This window comes from Typopeltis vanoorti, chromosome 1 (genome assembly GCF_054136105.1).
Source record: "Typopeltis vanoorti isolate ZY-2024b chromosome 1, IOZ_Tvanoo_1.0, whole genome shotgun sequence".
Lineage (NCBI taxonomy): Eukaryota > Metazoa > Arthropoda > Arachnida > Uropygi > Thelyphonidae > Typopeltis > Typopeltis vanoorti.
The window spans coordinates 154,965,812-154,990,672 of NC_143549.1; the positions used below are offsets into that span (position 1 = coordinate 154,965,812).

At 36.5% G+C, this 24,861-nt stretch overlaps 1 protein-coding gene across 1 annotated transcript in view; it reads right to left on the reverse strand.

The window, feature by feature from the left end:
- Nucleotides 1-1,894: 1,894 nt before the first annotated feature.
- LOC150110561 (beta-TrCP-like) overlaps nucleotides 1,895-24,861 on the reverse strand; it is a 171,976-nt gene continuing 149,009 nt past the window's right edge. Inside the window, exons 10-11 of the mRNA XM_090394800.1 lie at nucleotides 15,603-15,681; nucleotides 1,895-2,145 (exon numbers count right to left, since the gene is read on the reverse strand). Of these exons, the coding sequence (XP_090250926.1) occupies nucleotides 1,984-2,145; nucleotides 15,603-15,681 (241 nt within the window). The 3' untranslated portion in view covers nucleotides 1,895-1,983. The remainder of the gene's footprint in view (nucleotides 2,146-15,602; nucleotides 15,682-24,861) is intronic.

Consider the following 24,861-nt stretch of genomic DNA (forward strand, 5'->3'; position numbering starts at 1 on the left):
TGTGTATAAGTCATGTGCTTGAGCAATTCACTATGTCAACAACAATCAGAACAATTTTTGTTAATATTGTGAAATAAGTTGTTAAAGTTAGATGGAAAATAGGCCAATTTAGATGGACAGGACAATCAATTGCTATGCTAATTCTTAGCATTATGATATATTATATTCCTTTTTTTTCAACCTTGTGAAATACATGATTATATCATATTGCTAAATCAAATGAAAAATGTAAGATAAGAAGAAAGCCAGAGCAATCATAAATTTTTAATTTAAATGTATGTAATGGAGAATAAAATGCAATATAACAAGTATGCTTTGACAACTGCATTACTGTTCAGTAAATGAACAAAATTATTTTTAAAAAATTTGAAATATTCAAAAAACATTCTTTAAAAATGCATTCTATGCATTTTTAAGCAAAAACTGTAAAAGTAATATAATTCAGAATGAAATTTATATATAATACAACTTTCTTCGGAACTGAAGAAACTGCTATAAAACAGTTATCTGAATATTTGTAATTTATACTTCATATACAAATATTAAAAAATAAATCAATTTTAACAGTGAACACTAAATTTTAGTTTCTTTCTTTTAACCAAAACTAAAATTAGTTATGAAAATAAAGAGCTTTAAAACCGAAGTTTAATTATACAAACTGATGGTGGATGGAAAAAATTTTTTTTTTTCTCATTTCAGGTGAGGCATTTATACAGGTATTTCTCTATGTTTTACTATACTCCATTAAATATAAATAAAAATATACAGGGGGATCCAAGTGCAATAACCCCTTCTTTGTCACTGATTCTATCTTTAACCAAACAGTATGAAAATGCATACTGAACTAAGTTAAACACTTCTGTACAAGCGAATATCTGATGAGTTAAGCATCTTCTTAATACAAATTTTGTTCTCCACTGTTTCTTCTTCAAGGACATTCTAGAGGTTCAAATCGTTGTACTGACTCTTGAACGATTACAAGATCACAACTTGGGTGGTTTTTGTAACACCTAAAAGCTTCAGGTATTATTATTTTTTCTCTATGGCAGGTTTTATGACTGTAATCAGTTTTTAAAAAGTGCAAGAATGTTATCCATATTCACTGTTTAATGAAAAATCAAACTGTTTAAATCATGTGACAATGTTTCACCAATTCTAAAAATCATAGCAACTGCTTACCTGAACATATGCAGGCACTTAATCTATCAAGCACCGAAAAGGTAGAAAGACTATGTTTATATGCTGAAATGTCCAAGATAAAAATATTCAAAAAACACTTCTTTGGAAGAGACTGGGCTTGGGCATCAATCACTTACAAGATTTTTCCCTCACATGAGAAATAGCATACCTGAGATTTGACTTCAGTGATTCAATGCCCAATTTTTTTTTTTTTAAATAAATAAACAAAAAAGATAAAACATTTTGCATTTTTATATAATATCTGCTTGTTCAAATGATTAAACTGTAAAAAACATAATTAGCATACTTTAAAATAGGGAAAAAAAAAAGGAATATAGGCTTTCAGTTGTCTGAAATATTACATTGCTTATTATAAACTTCAGATATTCCAGCATTAAAAAAAAAAAAAATCACATAAACTGAAGAAAATGCTCACTGCAATGGTGAATTACTTTTTGATGTTGCTAGGTTTCTTCTACACAGTCAACAATTCAGTCCAGGATCCTCATCATTTGCTTCTTATATAAAGCAAACTTTGAACATTGGCAGTGTATAATTCTCACTAGTGAGTTATCAGTAGAAAACTTTCATGACCAATGGACTTTCACGAATACTGAACTTCCAATGAGGAAAGATGATTATCAAAGCCTCAGGCACAATATCAGAATTTGTTAATTATGGTCCATTTGGCAGATACCTTCACTAGTGACCAAGGCAGCTGAAGAAAATGCACAGTGCACAAAGTAATAACAGTGGTATAAGACTATTCCACACCTTTTGAAAACTAATGCTACAATTACACTGTCATTTTGAGACATATGTATAGGTTCGGGATGGAGATCTTAGAGCAGGAGTTTCTGGAGGGGTACAGTTCAGAAAATCCCAGATCAAAATGGTGTCATCATGGGAACTACTCACAATCTGGAATTCATCAAACTGAAGCCTAAATACTCGCCCTGAATGCTCCTGAAAAATAAATAAATAAATAAATAAATAAATAATAAGGAAGAATATTTAAGCAAAATAAACTGAATATTCATTTTGTATATACAGAGTTCTAAAGAGAAGTTGATAGATGAGCACTTAAGCAATCGTATCTATTGAAGAGAGAGAGAGAGACTTCAACAACTCCATATACTTAACTGACTGCAAGAATAGTTTATTATAGTGGATAGTTTGCTATGTTGGATTTCTTTTCTTTTGGCATATCAATGCACCTGTGGAGCTTTGGCCAGGACTTATCAGTAGTTTGTTAGCACTATAATACTTAAAGCTGCCCATATAACTATTAAAAAAAAAAAAATTCTGTTAATTCTTACGAACATTTTCAAATCCATAATTATCATCAAGATCAACAAAGGTCTGTTTGATAATTCAGAGATCTATACTGATCAATCAATACCTCTGCAGATGGCTTCAAAATATGGCAGGCAGCAATTCAGAAAAGAGCCCTGATAAGAATTCTAGCAGTGGGTAGGTGTTTGTCTTATGCTGGCAATAAAACTCACATACCACAAAGACAGACTTTCACAAACATCCATGCGACAGTAGGATCTGAACCCATACCCTGCTGAGTGGAGATGCTATTCACTTAGTCAACAAGTCAAAATATTACATACACAACAGACTAAAAACATTAAATATGAAAGCATTCAGTACAGTCCTCTAATAGTAATAGAACGAAGTTATTTTTACGATTTCCTTATTAGCTATTGTAGTGTATTATGGCTAATTATGAATAAGCTGTTATCACTAACAGGGGAGGGAGGGGGATTGAGATAGCCCCCTCCCCTGTTTACATAGAAGGGATATCTAAATCCAAAGCCGAAGTCATCGGCAAAATAGTCAAAGATAAAGCAATTGATGTCTTGACTCTCCAGGAAACCCAAGTGCCTGACACAGCCCTCAATAGACTAAAGATTCCAGGACTCATTCTAGTGTCTTATAACACCTCAAGCATGGCCTAGCAACCTATATCCGGCCTGGTCTCAAGGATATAACCCAAAGTGTTCCTGATACAAATACTCAACAGGCATTAAAGTTCAAAATATCACCAGCTACAATGTCTACAAACCTCCATGGCAATCCTGGCCTGATCAGATAGACCGACCTCCTCCTCACCCTGCTATCTATGTTGGTGACTTCAATTCCCATCACCCCATGTGGGGCTATTCCTCTAACAACTGGGATGGTAATAATCTAGCTAACTGGATGGACACATATAATTTTGTATTTGAATTATGATGCCAAGCAGGACGGCGCTCTTTACTCAGCCAGATGGAATAGAACCTACACCCCCAGATCTGTGCATAGTCACTAAAGACTCAGAAGACCACCCTATTCCATCAACCAGAATCATCCTTAACAGATTCCCTAATACTCAACATCGTCCTACATTAATAGTGTTACATCCTGAATGAAGAACTTTTAAAAGGAAACAATTCATTCAGGATTTAACAAGTCAGAAAAATCAGCTGAGAGAAAAAACTTGTACTCGAGCAGAAGAAATAAAGTACTAATTGTAAATAGAAATACCTCCTTTTAGTAGAATTGTAATACCATGTAAAGGTCTCTTCAGTGGGCCTGGCTCCCACTGAAGAGACCTCAATAAAGGTCGAAACTAGTCTGGGTAGTGGCCCTTCCCTTAATGCATAACATTAGACATATCCGCAAGGAGATGTGTTTTGCATTATAGGAGATACTGAGATAGGAGTGTTGGTAGCTTGCTCCACCTTTGCAACGAGTTGCCCTGGTGTTGTACCACCTTAACCCAGTCCTGAAGATACTTTCAGGCGCAAACTTTGTTTGCTCACACTTGGATAAAGGATTAAACTAAATTTATTATAAAGAACTTTGTGTATAAATTAGTATTATATGAATGCATCATATATACAATGAATGGGTAAATTAGATGTAAACAATAGTCCAAAGATCACGGGCGAGCCTGAGGCATTGGCAATCTTGGAAATCGACGCACATTCGTTTCCCGGAAGCCGCTGCTCGAGATCATGCGATGTGCTGAAATCCCCGTGGACGAAGAAAGTAGCAGACGGGAAAAGATCGCAGAATCTAACAGGGTGCTTAAAAAAAAAAAAAAAAAAGGGGGGGGGGGGGATGAAGGGAGAATAAAAAAGGTTTGAACCCCTTTCTCAAGGATTTTTTTCGCCTATTTTGCTGGATGATGATTCGACTTCTCCCATGGACCGGAAGTTCCTGATGGTGTTTCTTGGCGATAGTACGATGTCTGATGGTGCACCTTTCCCTTCAATGTCTGAATTTCTGCTGGCACTAAAGCATGAGATGTCGGCATATGCTGTCTTCGCTCCTTCGTTGAAAGTTCCGATGGAATAATATCGCGAACATATCCTATGAACCGGCAGTAGTAACGAGGATCGCCCGAAACAGATCCAGAATAGATGTGGGAACGACGCCAGGTGCAGAGCATAGCATAATTTGATGACCATAGTGACCCACCACGTGAACGCAGGCTTATGGAAGTACCGAGAGGTAATTCAAACAAAGAAGGACAGTTCAGACGGACCTGGAGATCCTGCTCCAAGAAACGGTAAAGTACAGATTTTGTTGTATAATTACCCAGTCAGTAAAGGGAAAAGATCATTGTAGTGTAATTATCGAGTATGGACAGTATTTAAGAACTTTAAGTGATTATTTAGCAGTGGCTAATGTCCATAAGACAAATTGTCTGGAATGATTATAGATGATTATGACTAGTTTAATGTGCAAAACTAACATAGTAGATAGAATACTGATTAGAAGTGTACAATGTGTATATTATGTGTGTTTAATCTCTAACTTAAAAGAAGGATTTATTGTTCATGTATTAGAGTATTAATCAGTTTGATTTAGCATATCATTGAACTAATTGAAGGTGAGATTGGTCTAAGTGTATATGTCTTTAGATTCCAAAAAATATGTTTTTATCTTCTATACCTGAGTTTTGCCTGTAATATGAATCAAAACTACCACTCATTAATCTGAACCATAGCAGGGGGAATTGAAAGAAAAGTATAACATGTTGTTATAGAGGTTACGATTGCAAACCAGAATTTACTTAGCCACAGTAAAGCATTTAATTTATGAGTTTAAGCACTAAATTTATTCACCTATGTGCACCAAAAGTCTGGAAAAGTCTCCCTAAATAAGAGTCCCCTCTATTCTAAGATATTGGCTGCCACAGTTTTAAAAAATAAATTTGTCAATATCTGAAGAGGAGACGGTCCCAGAAAGAAATTAGAGGATTCGTTTCTTTTAGCAAGGAATAACCTTTAACAGTCAGGGTAAGCACATGAGTAAAATTAGGAATCGGCTAGAGATATAGAATTCGCTTTCCTTATAGAATGAACACGGAAGAAGTGATACAGATATTAGAGTCATGGAAATTTTGTAAGTCTTGTAGCCATTGTAGAGAGGTAAATTCATTAAGAAAGTAAATTATATTACAGGAAAAGTCACGACATAACAATGGCACAGACGACAATATTTAACAATAGGAACATCAATCTCAGTCATCAGTGGAAAACCAATCGTTAGATGGAATCTCCGAGAGATCCAACTGGTCTGCATTTCAGAAACAAATCGAGCAAACCATTAGAGCAATTCCACCCACTCCTAATTGCTATCCTAGATTTGTTAAACTACTCAAATCTGCAGCAAAAGCCTCTATACCTAGAGGCTGCAGAAAACAATATATCCCATGTTGGAGTAAAGAAAATGAGGAACTCCTAGCCAAATATGAGGAAACTGAAGATCCAGCTATTGCTAAGGAGCTCATATCAACTCTGGATAAAAACAGAAAGGAAAGATGGATCTCAACCATCGGTGAACTCGATTTCATCACATCTAGTCGGAGAAGTTGGTCACTTCTGAGAAAACTAGGTGGATCAGAGCCAACGACACACAAAACAACAGAGATAACTCCTGATCAAATGGCTAACCATTTATTAAAAACCTCCAAGATTCATCCCAATTCTACCAGGAAAATTGCTGAACAGGCTTCCATCAGACAAAACCTGAAGACGGAACCTGAGATTCCTGAACTCATATACCCAATATTTCGGGAAGAGGTACAAATAGCCTTAGTTCCTAAAACATCTTGGTCAACATGGCCAAACATGGCTGGCTGCCCTTTTCTCAGAAATCATCATGACTGGTAAATTACCAAAGCTGTGGTGGGAAGCCAAAATAATTGCCGTGCCCAAACCAGGGAAAGATCCAAATGAAGTGAAAAACCTATAACCTATCTCTTTGGTTTGCACCACCTTTAAGCTCTTGAAAGAATTCTCCTTAAAAGAATTTCACCACTCATTGAAAGAGCACTCCTGACTGAACAAGCTGGCTTCAGGCCAGGAAGAAGTTGTTGTGACCAGGTCCTGGCCCTGACAACTCAAATTGAAGCAGGCTTCCAGAAAAAACTTAAATCTGGAGCTACTTTCATTGACCTAACATCTGCTTATGACACTGTCTGGATCAGGGGCCCTCCTCCTAAAAATAGGAAATATTATAAAATGTAAAAAAACTCTACAACTTTTTGAATCTATTCTCTACAACAGAAAGATCCGGGTCCATATTGGCAGAAAAAAGAACAGGCCCAGATTCCTTCACAACAGTCTTCCTCAGGGCTCTGTGTTATCCCCTATACTTTTTAACATGTATATGTATGATCTACCATACCAGATCAAGCAAGTTTATGTACACTGATGACTTAGCGATCTTACATCAATCCACCTCCTTTACCAACTTAGAATCAACCTTGGATACAGACCTGAACACCCTGGAAGAGTACTTCAAGCAGTGGTACTTGAAGCCAAATCCAATGAAAACAGTGTCCTCAGTATTTCACCTGTACAATGCAGAGGCAAATCGACAACTCAACCTTTCTTTCTGTGGAAAGGTAGAACACAAGCCTCATCCAAAATACCTTGGAGTGAGCCTGGACAGAAGCCTAACCTATAAAAGGCACATCATCAAACTCTCCAATAAAATTAAAACCAGAAATAACATCATTTCAAGGCTTGCTGGAACAACCTGGGGTTGTGGTGCAGAAGTTCTAAGGTTGTCTGCACTAGCCCTCGCATTCTCTGCAGCAGAGTATTGTGCTCCTGTCTGGGAAAGAAGTACACACACACACACTAACATTATCGACACCCAGCTGAACTCTACCATGCGCACAATTAGTGGGACAGTGAGAAGCACCCCTCTTTCCTGGCTGCCTGTTCTATCTAACATTGCTCCACCACACATACGAAGAAGACAAGCCTCGATTAAGGAATTTAATAAAGCAATGAGCAACCCACTCCTACCCCTACACCAGACTCTCATAAATCCACCTAGTCTTCGCCTCAAATCTAGAAAGCCTCTCTGGTTGATGGACAAACTCTCTTCAGCTGCGCTGCCATCAATATCTGACATACGGAGAGAATACTGGTCCAACAATCTCCCAACAAACGGCTTCCTGGTAGAAGATCCCTGTGCACCGCAGCCTGGTTTTGGTCTTCCTAGGAAGATTTGGTCATCCACATAAACAGGATCAGAACTAGTCAGGGCAGATGTGGCTATCTTCTACATAAATGGAGGCTGTCAGATCACTCTTATTGTGATTGTTCTCCCGTGGCTCAGACGATTACTCATATTGTGTATGACTGCCCAAGGTGCCAATTTCATGGTGGTGGCCTGCAGGACATCCACAAGGTGACGGATGAGGCCTTGAATTGGCTTTCCAGCCTGGACCTTGACCTGTAATTGTATCAGCAGAACTCCTCATGTTAGAAGATGATGATGTAATGTGAAATGGGCCTCCTCTAATGGATCAAGTGTTCTCACACAAGACACAACTGCTCTCTACTTAAACCTCGGCTACAGCCACTTTTATATTGTGAAGTGTTGTGAGAACATGCAGTCTTGTCATACTTGGTGCAGCAGGACGCTAATTGTCCCTGGCTTAATTATGAAAAGTTACTTTTGCTTTATATTTAAAAAAAAAAAGAAAGACTTAGTAAGCAGGTTGTGCCTTTTATGTAATGAACTTTTATATGTTAAGATTTTCATCATTTGTTTCTGGAAATTGTGATTGTATTTTTCGCTTACCAGTTTTGTGTAGCAATAAGAATAAATAAACAACTAACAGGAGAGGTAGAGTATTATGAAACCTGGATGATTACATATGATGAAACCTAGATAACAGAAAATGGTTCTAGAAAAAAATAAAGTTTTTCATGAAATTGAACCATGTGATTCTTATTGTATGTATGTTCATTGTGCAAAGCAGAATAACATGAGCTCTTCTTGATAACTGCAGATTTAGACATTAAACTATTAGATTAAAGCTATTGTTTTTTGACTATACTATTTAATTTTAAGAAGAAAGTTCCTATATTTTTGTGACAGGATTTATAATTTACTATACTATTGTGTTGGAACAACTTATACTCACATCATAAGTCTGTGTGGGGGGGAGCGGGGGAATAGTGAATGGATCAGACCATTCTAAGAGTCTTTCAACATGGTGGGAGCCGGACAACATGGCAGAATTTCATGCCAGCTGGGGCATCGCCCAGTTTAACAAGAGTTTATGTTATTTTCATTAGGGAACCAGGATGAACAGCTAATAGCTACTGGAACAAATCCCACAAAACATTCCAACTCAACATTAACAGAATTCAAGATTGGTACTAACAAGATAAGAAACCTCAAAGGGAAAGATATGGAACTTGCAGAAGAACCGGATAAGTACCAGATTGACATAATAGGTGTGACTGAAACAAAGAAAACAAAAACAGGTGAGATCTTTCTAAGCAACAAATACAAAATGTTATTTTCATTCAATAACAATCAGAGAAAATAAGAGTAATTAGAGTATTCAACACTCAATATGAGGATAATCCTCTTGAATGGCAGGCAATATCAAATGAGGTGTTGTGGGAGAAATGTTTTGGGAAAATTTGGAGAAAACAGCAAAGCTAATAATAATGCTATGTACCTGTTGAATTTCTGCTCAGGACATGAATAGTTATTACTAACACTATGTTCCAACCTAAAAATGTGATAAACAAAGGATAGAAAAATCAGAACTCTACTCAATGGTGGATTCAGGAAGTTTAAAGTGGCAGTGAAGGAAAAGAAGAAAGCATATTCCTGGCAAATAAGTCAGCTTGTGCTCTTAGAGAATACAGAGACAAAAGTAAGAAAGCTTAAGGAGTACTTAAGGGTTGAAGCTGTATAAATGGGAGAAAAGCTCCACATAACCTTTTATGAAAAGCAGAGAACAACATCAGATGTAATGTCCGTCCTCATCTTTTCATGGTGTATCCCGTTAGGTATCTACTTGGATACTGAATGAACGAACAAAGATGGGCTTGGAAATTTGGGTTTTAGATGACCAAACTGTATTCTTATTGGCATAAACCACAATGAAAAATGATGGTACAACGTGACATAATTTCATGATGGAAAATTTTTTTTTTTGGAAGAGGAAACCTTTGTAAAATCCTGAATAAAAGGAGTTTTTGTAATAAAATACCTTTTATGCAGATTTTACAAGTATGCTAAGTCCCACTAAAATACTTGCGAATTAATAGAAAAAATTGATGTTAATTAACTGGGAAATAATAATTTTTGAAGTTATTGAATATTGTGAAATCGAAAAGCTTGTATAAGAACAAAGGAAATTACACATGAGGTAAACTGAGTTTAAGTATACCTCTAGTCAATTAAAATTCCAGACGGATTAAGTCATGACCTGAGGCCACTCCAAACGCGAAGGTCAACATTACACGGGAGTTTTCCGTCTGAGTGCACCGATCGATGAGGGTGACGAATGCATAACATCAAGAGTCCCGGGGATTACTACGTAAGAAAAGACAAAGGTCATCGGAACCAAATAAATAGCAGTGTGCTACGTCAAGACTGGGCCTTTTTCTTGGAGTTCGAGTCGATCCGGTGTGCAGTTCCTGTTCGTGGATCAGCGTGAAGTTACGAGCTTCACGTAACTTCACGCTGAAAGTTACGTGAAGAAAGTACGACGATCGTTAACGGCAGCTGAGCTTCGATAGATTCGTGGGTGATGAATCACTATCCTACTCGGAAACCTATATTCACGAAGCAGAGGCCAGAAGAATGATGCAACTAAGACACTTCATATTAGGAGGAACCAGATGCCAAACTTCCAAGCCGTAAGAATTAAATTTGTCCGCCGATAGTAGGAAAGAAGTGTTGCAAATTATGTAAAGGTGTTCAGGTGCAGTGACGAAGTCTAATGGAAACAAGAAGAGATAAGCAGCTATAGAGGACCAGACTTCATGAATAGCAAGAACTTTCCATTATTTTTGTCAGAAAGAAACTTAGATTGTGATGGTGGTTTGTATTGATGGAATTGTTTTAAAATTAGAGTTACAGGACTTTAGGCCATGTGCTAACAATTGACTTAATTTACTCTGTGTAAGAGAAAGCCTAGCTGAATTGTATTGTGAATCTAATTGTATTTTATAGTTGTAGTCATTACTTAAGGCTGAAGTTATATATGTTGACGATCAGATTATACGTAAGGTTAAGAAAGGGGGATAAGATTCTAGACAAGTAGTTCTGCTGAAATTCAGATAAATGTGAGAATTGATCGTGTAACTTATATTGAATTGTTAGATATAACATACATATTAGATTTAAGTCAGATTAATTTGTGTCATTTGTGTAATTGTTTCTTAGTGATGATGAATAAATTGTTTTCTTATCAAAATAACTTGCCTGATTTTTAAGTCCAATGCACTACTCATAAAATCGAACCTATGTGTCTTAAAGTAGATATTGCCACGACTGCAGAGTAGGAAATATTTGTAATTTGGTATAGAGATAAGTAGGAAAGGAAGGAGCTGTGTGTCATACTGGGTGTTCTATTCTTCAGAGGGAGATACTACTCTTTTCCTAGAATTTTGGTGGCGCAGCTAACTAACAAATAAATTTTTCAAAATTTAATTTAGAATAAACCAGTAAATCAGACGAAGAGATTGGCTCCAGCCCGAGTCACTTTCTTTGTTCTTGACGTGATCCTTACTAATTGCAGCCACAAGATAGAGATGACGTAACTGACGATAAGTCAGAAGTATAGTGAAGGTAAAGAAGATAAGTTTCAAACGAGAAAACGTAGATTTTAAAAAGGCGCAACCGAACAAGAATTAGATTTAACAATAAAACAACGATTTTAACAATGGCGCAGCTGGCACATGAGATCCTTACTATTTGCAGCCATAAGATAGAAGTAACTTAGTTTACGATAAAGCAACAAAAGAGTTCAATTGGTAATCATACATGACAAATTAAGGTATAGATATTAAACAAAAATTAAAGTAAGAGAAGAAGCACACACACATAATTAACAATGCCGCAGCCGACAAAATTTAACTCACACATTTAATCGATCAATATAGTGAATTAAAGTAGGCAAGTCTTGGATTAGAATCAGGCAGTTACCAAGTTAAAAAAAAATTTGTACAATTCTGAGAATTAAATCACAAGTATGAGTCAACCTACTAGTACAGGCATGGATGACTTTGAGTTCTTTAGAACTATTAATCCTCAACAAGTTATTCCACAATTTTCTGGAGAAGAAACTGATGGCGTCTTAGCTTTTTTTAGCTTCGCAGAAGAATTCGGGAAAGTTGGTAGATGGACTGACTTCCAACTACTTATCTTGCTAAGGAGCAAACTAGTGGGAAAGGCCAAGAGCTTCCTGTATTCATCAGCTTTGAAGGATACCTTGGAATACATTAAGTTTAAAGAAACTTTAATTTCCCAGTTCTCCAAGATAAGAAGTTTAGGCCCTAATATATGGAAATTGCATAGATGTGCTCAACAGGAAAAGGAGAATGTGACTGAGTATTATAATAGGTTACTGACAATCGCAAACAGTCTGAGCGTCCCTAATGAGAAGAATAAACCTCACCTCGACTGGGCAGTATTTCAACAGTTTAGGCTGGGGGTAAACAAAAATTAAAGGAGACTGCCTATAAGAAAAAAAATCACGAATTTTGAGGAATGTTTGCTCGCCGTAAAAGAGAAGGAACAGACGCGAAAGTAAGAATGATAGGGAATCAAGCTCGTGTAAGGGCAAAACTACTAAAGATCGAAAGGATAGTGAGGGAGAAAGAGAAAAGTCAGTCAACACTAATCAAGTGACTGAAATGAATTGAATGTTCCAAAACAAGTAGGGCTAACAAACATGGAAGTATGTTCTATAATAAAACAGGAGGTTGAATGGCTACAACAGTCCTTCATGAACGACCTTGATGCTGTACTGAATCAGCTGGCAATCAAGTAACAGAAAGGACCTCAGAATCAACTATGCCTCAAACAGAGAGGACTAACGAGATAATCAGACAGGAGGTCGAACGTCTACAACAGTCGATGATGGACCGTTTTGATGTGGTTTACAGCAGTTGACGGCAGTAACAGCAAAGCCCTCCGAAGTATCTCTATCTCAATCAGAGAGAAATAATGAACAAGGAGACAGAAGGGAGCTTCCCAGTTGTTTTAAGTGCAATAAGATTGGGCACATTGCTCGCAACTGTTTTAGTAACATGAGACCCTCCAAGAAAAAAAAATCGATACGAGTCTAGGTTTGTGCACACTCCTCATAATTATGAAGGTAAACCATGGAGGAGAGGACAATGGAATCATGAACAACAAGGAAAGTTGAAAATGATAATTAAGGGTAAGATATAAGGATTGCTTTGTGACATATTGTTAGATGTGGGTTCCCAGACCTCTGTCATAACAGGAGATTATTTTCAAGAAATAAAATCCCGTGTATGGCGAGGCATTTCTAATTTAAGGAGACCAATCAGATTATCGGGGATATCAACATCCAATGTTTATGCAACCAAGAAGGTTAGAGTAAAATTATACTTGCCTGAGTTTAATATGTGTGTTTAGCGAGAGTTGCTGGTCCTCCCTAGGACATCTTGCCCACACATTCAGATAATTTTAGGAACTAACTTTCTAGAGGTACAAGTTCTCTTGCTACTTCTCTAGAAATGAGATAATCCTAATGGGAAATAAACTGTTTAGTAGAGGGAACGAAAAAGTTAAAGGTAGAAATAGAAATGACAGATCTCATGAAGAAAGAATGCAGAGTAAAAGGAATGTCGTGCCAACTGATAGAGTTAATGAAGTATCAAAATAACCCGGTTGATTCTCAAATAGCTTCAACTTCAGAAGTGAACCGTCAATCTGAAACTTATCAAATATTGAGCATAAAATTAGCAAATGACCAAGGTGTTACAGAAGAAAATTTAGGGAAGGATTGTAAGAAAAGACGAAGGTCATTGGAACCAAATGAATAGCAGTGTGCTACGTCGAGACTGGGCCTTTTTCTTGGAGTTCGAGTCAATCCAGTGTGCAGTTCCTGTTCATGGGTCAGTGTGAAGTTACGAGCTCACATGGAGTTCCAACGAGAGAGTTCGGCCTCATGATGGTATCAAGGTCAACGTAACCCGAGGAGTTTGGAATAAAGTACAATGATCGTTAACGGCAGCTGAGCTTCGATAGAATTGTGGGTGATGAATCACTATCCTAATCAGAGACCTATATTCACGAAGCAAAGGCCAGAAGAACGATGCAACTAAGGCACGTCGTATTAGGAGGAACCAGATATCGAACGTCCAAGCTGTAAGAATTAATTTGTCCGCTGATAACAAGGAAGAAGTCTCGCAATTTTCGAAAGGGATGTCCTAGCGCATTGACGAGGTCTAACGGGAATAAGAAATAATCACTGGACTCAAAAAGTAAGAGTGAAAAGTAAGAACTTTCCATTATTTAGTCAGAAACCAACTTAGATTATGACGTGGTTTGAACTGATGAAATTGATTTAAAGTTAATGTTGCAAAACTTTAGGCTTTGAGCTAATATCTGAATTAATTAATTCAATGTAAGAAAAAGCCTAGCTCAAATTATTGTGAAACTGCTTATTAATGTAGAAATTCCTTAAGCGTGTTTTTATTATATGCTGACGATCGGAATGTATGTACAGTTAAGAAGGAGGTAAAATTCTAGACGTGGTCTTAAATAGAAATGTTCAGATGGTTGTGGGATATGACTGGATAACTTTAGAGAGTTGTTAGTTAGAGCTTACAAAAATTAAGTGAATTTAATATCTGTAAATTGTGTATCTTTACTTAGTGATGAATAAACTGTTTTATTTTCAAAATAACTTGCCTGATCTCTAAGTCCAATGCACTACTCATAAAATCGAACCTATGTGTCTTAATGTAGATATTGCCACGACTGCAAGAAATATTTGTAATTTGGTATAGAGATACCAAAAATTTGGTATAGAGATAAAAGAATAAAAACAGAAAGATTACCAAAACAAGCCTTAAAGTACAAGCCATTAGGAAAAAGAAAACCAGGACGTCCTCTTAAACGATTCAATGATGACTTCTAAGGCCGGAACAGGCCATGCTAGGCCTAAATCCTTGATACGCATGATGATGATGATGATGGTATAGAGATAAGTAGGAAAGGAAGGAGCTGTGTCATACTAGGTGTTCTATTCTTCGGAGGGAGATACAACTCTTATCCTAGAATTTTGGTGGCACAGCTGACTAACAAATAAATTTTCCAAAACTTAATTTAGAATAAACAAGACAAAGAGATTGGCTCCATCCCGAGGCACTTTCTTTGTTCTTTGAGTCTTGCACACGTAACCCTTACTAATTGCAGCCACAAGATAGAGGTGACGTAACTGACGATAAGTCAGAAGTATAGTGAAGTTTAAGAAGATAAGTTTCAAACGAGAAAACGTAGATTTTTACAAAGCCGCAGCCAAACAAGAATTAATGAATAAGAACCATAATTAATAACAATATTATGGAAATAATAAAACGTAGATTTAACAACATAACCTTTTATGAAAAGCAGAGAACAACACCGGATGTAATATCCGATCCTCATCTTCTCACGGTGTATCCCGTTAGGTATCTACTTGGATACTGAATAAACAAACAAAGATAGGCTTGGCAATTTGGGTTTTAGTTGACCAAACTGTATTCTTATCGGCATAAACCACAATGTAAAATGATGGTACAATGTGAGATAATTTCATGACAGTTGGGATTCTGTCCAATTAAACAAGGCCCCAGTTGATTTTGTCAGGGAACCAGGGTGAAGTCAGATTCTGGAACAAATCCCAACTCATCATCAGCAGAGTTCAAGATTGGTATACTATCAACATAAGAAGCACAAATGGTAAAGAAACAGAACTAGCAGAAGAATTGGACACGTAAGAGTGAATTAATAGATGTACAAAAGGTTAATTCTCCCCCCCCCCACACACACACAAGGAAAATACTCAGATGCCACTGATACAAAAGTTTCACTATATTTCAATATTAACAGAAAGGATGGCATTAACTCACCACGAGTGTTCGCAAGCATAAAGTTCCAGCAGGAGCCCTTGGATCAAGAGCTGCAGCAAGATCCCACACCTTAATTTTTCTAAGAGAAAGAAAAAAATTATGCATAAGCTAATAAGTTAAGAGGGAGAGGAAGAAAGAAAAACATGAAAACAATATCACAATAGAAAAAATACAAAATTATGAATATATTCAATGCAATTTAAAATAGGTCTCTTTTTAATGCTACTAATAAAACTACACGGGATATCTGAAAATCACTGCCTCCTGGTAATACCACAAAAAAAAACTACAAAGTTCTTTCCTAATACCCAAACAGATTATATTAAAGAAAATAACTCTACAACCTTTATTATAGATGACTAGTTATCTTATGGAAACTATTTACATGGCATAAAACACCTCTAAGGAAAGTGAACATTATATTATATTGAAAAAACATTTAGCATAATAGTTTAAGATTAAACCCTTCAGTTGGTCCTGATGGTTAGGAGGCCAATTAGCAAGGGAGAAAGAGAGTTTTCATATGGATAATGATCAGTCAATGGAATGTAATGCTTGAAGGAGAGTGTCAAGTACACTGAGTGAATGAATTTTCAGATGTATTGATAAACAATTTTATTTTATTTATTCGTATGGGGTCCCCCCCCCACTATTCCTCGACCGTCCCTTTGGACTAGTTGAGCCCTCCTAGTGAGGGATTAAGTATGTATTTATGACTGTAGATTCATGTATTCACAGGCTGGTTTGTCTGTTCTGAGGGATGAAAAACCTGAGTTTCTGGTTGAAAAAACCCTCTACCTCTGTATGAGACCAGCTAACTCACCTTTAGTTGAAAGAGACCAGATAAAGATGCCTCATGTCGTGGACAGAAATCAAACCCAGGTCTTTCCGACCAAAGGGCTTCGTCTATACTGACTGAGTACGGGGACTCATACCCATCACAATAAATAGCAATGAAGATATGTGATCAATAAGATAAACAATAAAAGCAATAGTAATTTTCCTTATTTTGTGAATCGCTACTTCAATAGTTTGTGAAGCACACTGATTAATGTGCTTCACAAACTATTTGTAAAACTCACAAAATTAATGGGCTGTCATCGTAGATAATTCATTCTTTTGAATACATTGTAGGTGAGTTGAATAGAAGTTTAAGTGATTTCTCCAATAGTCAACTCTCACTACAGCAAAATCAGGAACCACTCGAATAGTTTATAAAAGTTGAGGGTTTCTTCAGAACAGTACTAATACAATGAATGGTGTATGCTACAATTAACTAACCACAGACATGATATGAAAGACTAACTAATGTTAAGGATTGGGAGAAAATAAGAATAGACAAACAAAACAGTTAACATAATTTCAGAAGAAAACAATGAAAAATTTATGGTGCTGGCAGCAGCTGTGATTTTTGATTAGACATTTTATTTCATTTTTTTAATCCTCTGAAACACGACATTTCATTTTTAAATCTGTAACGTAATACTAATAAAATGCAATCGAACATTTTCATTAATACTTCTTATAATATACAGTAAAGTGTGTACTGAGAATATATACAGCAAGTAAATATACAAGTATGAAATTTTTATAACTGATATGGAGGAGGTAAAAACACAAAAGATAATTGAATTTACCTTTGTATAAAAGTCCGTTTTAAAAAAAAAATGTTTTTTTTCAATAAACATTCAGTCTCTCAGATTTCAAGTGAAAGTAGTTTTTTAATGTGTGGCAATACTAGTTTTTCTCCAGTAATTCTCTACTTGTATTCTCTACCTATCAAGTAATATCCATTCATATTTAAATATCATGTCATGTCAGTCGTATCATGCTCATCCATTTGAGTTTGCATATGTTACCTGTCATGTGGAATCCTGTTCAGGTACCTTGGCAAAATCCAGAAGGAACATGATATATATCCAATCCTCTTATCCAACATGAGCAGACTGCTAAAGAAAGACCTATCTTTATTAAAACCATGCTATCCTCTACATAGGATGCCAGTTCTATCTATTCACATTTAGATATGATTACCAACTACTATTTCCAATACCTTGGCAATCACAACAGATACTGACAAGTCTAGCTCGATCCTTGTATAATGGAATTATCTTGTGCTCTTCCCATTCATTAGGAATCATGCATGTACTGAGAATAAGCATCGATCAACTAAGTCAGGAGCATTGCAAATTCTCTTACACATTCCTTCAGCCCTAGTCAATGTCCCATCTCATTCAACTGTTATATTTGAATCAAGCTCTTGCAATAGCATCAATACCTCTATTCTATCAACCAGTGACTAATCCCCCCCTCCCCCCTCCATGTTCAAAGAGCTAACGTGTCCTCTTGGAACATATACTTTTTTTTTTTACTAAGATAACTTTATAACTCAGATATTTTTAGTGCCGCACCCACTTTCCTACAATCCATGTTCTTCTTTTATTTACTATGCAATGATAAAATTCTCTCAAATTTCCTTTGGCATGTTTGGCTGAGCTAACTTCTTTTCATAATCCAATAATGTATTCCTCACTATAGTCATCACTCTTCTAGTTAGCTCTTTTATACTCCTCCTGAGCCTTGTCATTACTCTTCTCGTGATATCAAATCCACAACATTCTTTTACATGCCAATCAATGCTTTAAAATGTTAATCATCCAATTAACTCCTACACGATTTATTCTCCTAACTTTGAGGATGTAGTCAGATATAGCTTCTTTCACACATTCTTTGAATGCTTCTCATGCATGCTGATTCCTCTACCTGCCTTCTACATATGTCCCTTTTTATTAATCAAATCTTTCACATGCATATTAAAAGTGCATGATCACTCTCAGTGATTAAAGATGTGACAGACAGCTCCTCAGACCCTATTATTAGACCCAACGTTCTTGTAACAAGAATCCCTTCCATCATATCATGTTGGAGGCTTAATGGAATATATACAGCACTCAGAAAGGATTAACATAGGTTTAATACTTCCTATATTTCGTTATATTCACTAGGACATCTTCGGGGATTACAAAAACAACTAATGTAACATGAACACAAATATCATACAATACTAAGCCCAACCATGTGGGTGACACTAAAGTCCTATCTAGGTAGAGCACCCTCTAAGGGCTGTTGTAGGTGGCCTGGAATGTAAGGCGGGACCTCTGGTGATGAGTGTTTCACAAATCTTCGGAAGCTAAATGCAACCGTATTTATTAAGATTTGGTTGATTTTTGAGAGCTGCTGCTTCTAAGAATAGTCTCTCTTTCTTGAATATGCTGTGGTGGAGCATGGTGGTTTTCTTCCAAGAGACCCTGTGGGTGGTGTCCAAGACATGGTCAGCCAAGCCTGACTGACCATAGTTGTGTTTACAGATGTAAGACTTGTGTTCCTCCAGGCGGATGGATGCTGATCTGCCTGTCTGTCCAAAGTACACCAACTTACAGGAACAGGGTACTTTGTAAACTCCAGGCAGAGAGAGAGAGAGGAGGGAGCTGATCTTTAGTAGAACAGATAAGGGTAACAAGTTTGCGGTGGGGTTTATGTGCTGTGTGTAGCCTCCAACATGATGTCCTCACAGCACTTAAACCTCTACACACCTTCCATCACAGGATACTTATAGTAGTGGTTCTTTAGTTGCTTTCCATCCTTGCTGATGTAGGCCTTCCCCTTAACTTTCCAATTCTGTCTGTCATTAGTCATTGTACCATCTCATGTCATATTGTTCTTTCTTTGGTGATCTTTCTTTCTTTTTACATTTACTCAATGCTTAATTTTGTGCACCTTTGTCTGGCAATCTGTTAATATGGCCAGCCTATCTCCATTTACATGCTTTACAATACTTCACAATATCTTCTACTCCAGTTATCTCTCTAAATCTAGTATTTTTTATTCTCTCTCTCTCTCTCTCTGTTATGTGGAGCATTTGTCTCTAAGAGGCACTATGGGCTACATGCAACCTGTCTTCCTGATTTTCAGTTGCCCATGTTTCACTTCCATAGGTAAACAGTGGAATAATGTACATATTAAATAGATTTCTTTTTAAGCATACAGGCCTAACAGATAATATCCTCGGGTTCAAGGATAATTGGTGAATGCCATCAATTCGTAACTCTGTGAAAATATAAGTACAGTTACACCCCAAGTTATGTAAGTAATGCGTTCTGTAAACCTTTACGTAACTCGAATTTTATGCAAGTCAAATTTGTAAATTACATACATACAATAAAATGTTCAATGGCTACTCATATCGCTGTCTTACATTAATGTTTTTGCCGTTAATCAGATATTTTCCATTTTTAATATTTTTCATTTTTGGGGTGATTAAAAAAATTTATCAATTGTATTTGAATAATATACATAATATAAAAGAATATAAAAACAAATTACAGTTACATCCCGTAACTTGGAGTGTAACTGTAATTATTTTCAAAAATTTGTGCTTATTCTATTATAAGTGTGTGAGATAGACCGAGTATTCAAATGTAAGTAAACTGCTATATTTCCTTAAATTATTATTATTATTATTTAACACCTCCAGGAAGTCCAAGGACTCATCGAGGAAGGGCATCTGCTCTACAACTCCATCTCCACCATTCAAACACCAACTGACTGCAACTATACTAACATCATCTACCGCCGACCACCACTAATATATTTCAGCAGACAATCACAAACATCCATGTCCACGGCAGGATTTGAACACGCAGCCTTTTGGCTGGAGCGCAGATATGCTATCCACTCGGCCAACCAGGCCGCTAATTAGATATATTGTTGGTATGGCACCTATGTGTAGTAGAACATGGTGGCCAAAAAGTCTGCTGAGCGAGCTAAATTTGGGTGATTTTGTACAGTGTAAAATTTGTGAGATGTATTCATCACGAAAGTTGAAAGATTGGTGAGGGAATGTGCAATAAATGCTTTGAAAGTGAATGTGGAGAGAACAAATTACATGACAGTAGAGTAGAGAGCTTTAATACAAAACCAAAAAATGTAAATATCAGTGATAATAATACTGAAAGTGCAGTGGCTGATCAGGAGAATTCATAAGACCTAAATAAAGAAATTGCATGCGTGCATGTAGTCCTTCACAGGACAAAGCAGAAGACTGAAAGGCTGCAGAAACAGCAAGAGATCGGTCAAACTGAAAATAGAAAAAAACAAGAGGTCCAGAGCCAAAAAGAAAATTATATGAATAATCATGAGAATAAGTGTAAGCAAATAATTATTTACAGCAATTCTATAAAAAAGGAGAGTTCTTCATGAAAGCACTACGAAATCTTGTTTCCCTTGTGGGAAAATTAAAATATTAGTAATGCTGTAAGAATACAGAAAGGGAAGGTGAAAGAAGTGATTGTTTTAGCTGGAACCGATGACCTGAGAGATGAGAAGTATTCCATGAGGGAGGATGTGAAAGAGTTGTTAGAAGAAGCAAAAAAAGAAGAGCGAGAGGATGACATTTGTAAGTCGATGCCATGCTATGATAGAGGTAAACTGAGATGGAGAGTGATGATAGCTAATGAATCAATACACTGGTTGTGCAGATGAAATGATGTAGAGTTTGTGGACCAATGGCTGTTAGTTTGATGGATGGAAAGATTTGCACAATGCTGTTGGACTGCACTTATGGATTCAGCATAAGGTGTCTGGAGAGAGCTTTGTTCACTGAGAGTGTGGAGGTGCAAAGTCAGGAAAACTAAAACACAATTAGGCAGATGCAAATGAGTGTGTGTGTGTGTGTGTGTGTGTGTGTGTGTGTGTGTGTGTGTGTGTGTGTGTGTAGGCACCAATGAAGAGAATGAGTGTGTGAATGAACAAAAAAATACAGAATCTACTTTCTCAGGTACCAATATTGAATGGGGAAGTCAATTCAGAATGTAAAGTTGGTTGGGGGCCTAAGGGGATGCTACAGTTTCTATACACTAATGCTAGAAGCAATGGAATAAGAGGGAAGTGTTTTTGGCATTGGTTAGTGCAACCTCACCAAAAGTTCTAGACATTAGTGAGACCTGGCTAACAGCAGATGACATAGTTATAGGAAAAGAATGGGAATAGGATTTAGTATTTTTTCAATGAGTATAGAGTAGACAGGAGAGGGGCTATTGGATACTGCTGATAATAACAAATAAATTGCCAACAAGATTAGGAGTCAGCCAGGTAGACGACAGTTATTTTGAGTCAATCTGGTGTGAGATTGAGGCCAATAGGACAAAATATAAAATTGCAGCTATAGGTCAGAGGGTGCCAGGGATGATGTGGAAGACATGCAACAGGAGATTAGTACAGAGTGCAAATGGAGTAATTATTATAGAGGACTTCAACTTTGGAGACACAGATTGATAGGAAGAAAGATCATATGGGAAGAAGGAAATAGAATTTACCATTTACTGAGAGATAACTACTTATAGCAGAATGTGACAGAGGGGACTTGAGGTATGAGAGTGTTGTATCTTGTTAAAGGATCAGAAGACCTATCCATAATTAAGGTGCTACATTGCCTGCAATTGGAGAAAGTGATCATTTGGTCTTGACTTGGGAAGTAGCAAAATATGTGGAAATTACAGTTAAGAAAGGGTATATGTGGAACTATAAGGCAGGTGATTATAATACACTTAGGACACAGCTTGAAGCAGTACCATGGCATAAAGTTCTGCAAGAGAAGGATGTTCACAGTGCATAGGGGATAATCTGGGGATATCTGGAAGAAGCAATATCACACTGTATACCCAAGGTTAGGAGGATAAGTTGAGGCAGGAGTTAAATGGATGAGTAGTGTCATTTAGCATGAGCTATTAAAAAAATGTATATTGTGGAGGGCATACAAGGAGAAAAGTGACCAGCATGGCAAAAAGTCAATAACAGATTATGAGAAGAAAATAACCAAAAGAGTTTTTTCATTGAGTGAGGAAGTATTACTATGGAGGGATAACTTTAATGAGCATATATGGTAGAGAAGTAATAGAGGCAGATGAAATTGTCGAGCTACTGAGTGCTCATTTTTCAATGGTATATCATCCAAGTGAAGATATTGTTATCACAGAGGTGACATGGACCGATGTAAGAACAGAGGCTGATGAATTATAGGTACTTAGGATACAGCAGAATCTAAATGCAAATACAGATGGGATTAGATAGCATATCAGCTTGCATTTTAAGAGAATGTGCAAAGTTCCAAAAGAGTGGAAAGAGGGAAAAATTATTCCTTTGCAAGAAAGAGGTTCTAAGATTGCAGTAACAAATTATACACCAATCAGTATCTCTGGAGTGCTGGAAAAGTTGGTCAAAAAGAGAATTCAGGAATGGGTTGATAAGAATATGATCCTTTTCACTACTTCCTCATCCCCAAGAAACCCAGGTGACCATACTTGAACACAATAATTCAGATGTGGTCATTTCAAAGCTTTATAAAGAGGTTAGTTAGTTATTTTTGATTTTTATGGTATAAAGACATCACAGGTCATACTGTGCCAGGACACAGGTTCCAGCAGTACATATGGTAAATGGTTAGGGACAATCACAAACATCTATGCCCCTGTCGAATTTGAATCTGCAGCCTCTGGCTATTTTAGCAATGTGCCTGCTAAACTTCAATTCTCAATTTACTATTATCCTCAAATTCCTCGCTTCATCAATTTCCTGGGTACAGTTCCATCAATGTGATACACAGATTATAATCTTTGTATCCCAAAATGCATAACTTTACACTTTTCCCAATTAAATTGACATCATTATATGTTTTGCCCATACTTGATTAACTATTACTCTACCAAAACAGCAAACAACTGAATATGTTGCTTCAAATTATTTCCTATACCACTAATGCACAAATTAAACAGCAGTGGTCCAAGCACAGAGATTTGTGGCACATCATTAATCACCTGCCTTCTCCTGAAATCTGCTCTTTCATACACTATGTTTTGTTATCTGTCCATCAGCCATCCTTTTACCCATATCATCAGTTTCATATCCATCCTCATTTGTTGCAGTTTGCATAATAGTTTCATTTCGTATCCTGTCAAATGACTTTGCAAAATCCAGCAGTTTCATTGTGTAGCCATTCTCCTTATCCAACTCAGCTATCACCCTATTATAAAAAGTGAATAGATTATAAGGCATAACCTACCCTTCACAAAGTCACGCTGCTCTCGTAGAGTATCATATCCACCCATTCTTGAATTCTCTTTTTTGACTAAATTTTCCAGTTCCACTGCTCAGGACTTTGCCAGCACTGAGACAGAGACAAGATTGTGATGTAGACTGTTTCACTCGCTACATCAGGTGAATCAAATTGAGCACTGCCATTTTATATAATAACAGTTTCCGACAGTAATTTTGTATGTTACTAGTCAAAGGCATCGGCAGTTCCCCAGCAACATTCCCTTAAAATGCAAACTGATATCCCATCCAATCCTGCAGCTGTATTTGCATTCAGATTGTCATATCCTAAGTATTTCTAATTCATCAGCCTCTGTTCTCACATCAGTCCCTGTCACCTATGCCATAACAATTTCTTCACTTGGTTGATATACACACAACTCTCAAATTCTACAATATATGCCTACAAAGTACTAGTTGTTTGGATCAAGTTCTTCCTTAAATCTATTAGGATAAATTAAAAAAAAAAAAAAAGTAACAGGCAATGTATTGTTTATTAAATTTAGAAAAGGAAACTATATGAAATTTTAGTGCTATGCAACATACTTCTTTTTGCTTTTCCAAACATTTTGCAAAACTATCCAAAATCTTGACCTTTTTTCTAGAAGGTATCAAGAAGGCTGTGAAGTTCAAGAATGAAATGATTCTTACACATCATCATTTAGTGGGATGGGGGGTGGGAATTGGTTTTCTTAAATAAAAACTTGCCACAGGGTCAAGATTGTGAATTGCTATCAGAAACTAAATTGAGCACTGCCATTTTATATAATAATAGTTTCTGACAGAATTTTGTATGTTACTGTTAAATATAGAGTTGCATTCTCTACATTTAAGATTGTCTCAACTCTATATGCAGAGTTGAGACAACGTGTTCTTTCTCTTTTATTTCTTTCCATTCATTCATACATTTTTCTGACTAAAACTTCACCATACTATGCTAACATTCCTCTGTAAATCTTAGTGGTTTCAATCCTTTCTGACCAAAGCTGATAAATTTAGATTTATCTGCTGGTCATGAGAATACATTCTGATATGATGTGTCATTGTTACTTGCAAAATGCTTTATATTTTCATTTCATTTATATAACAAACATTTTAACTGGACTTTTCA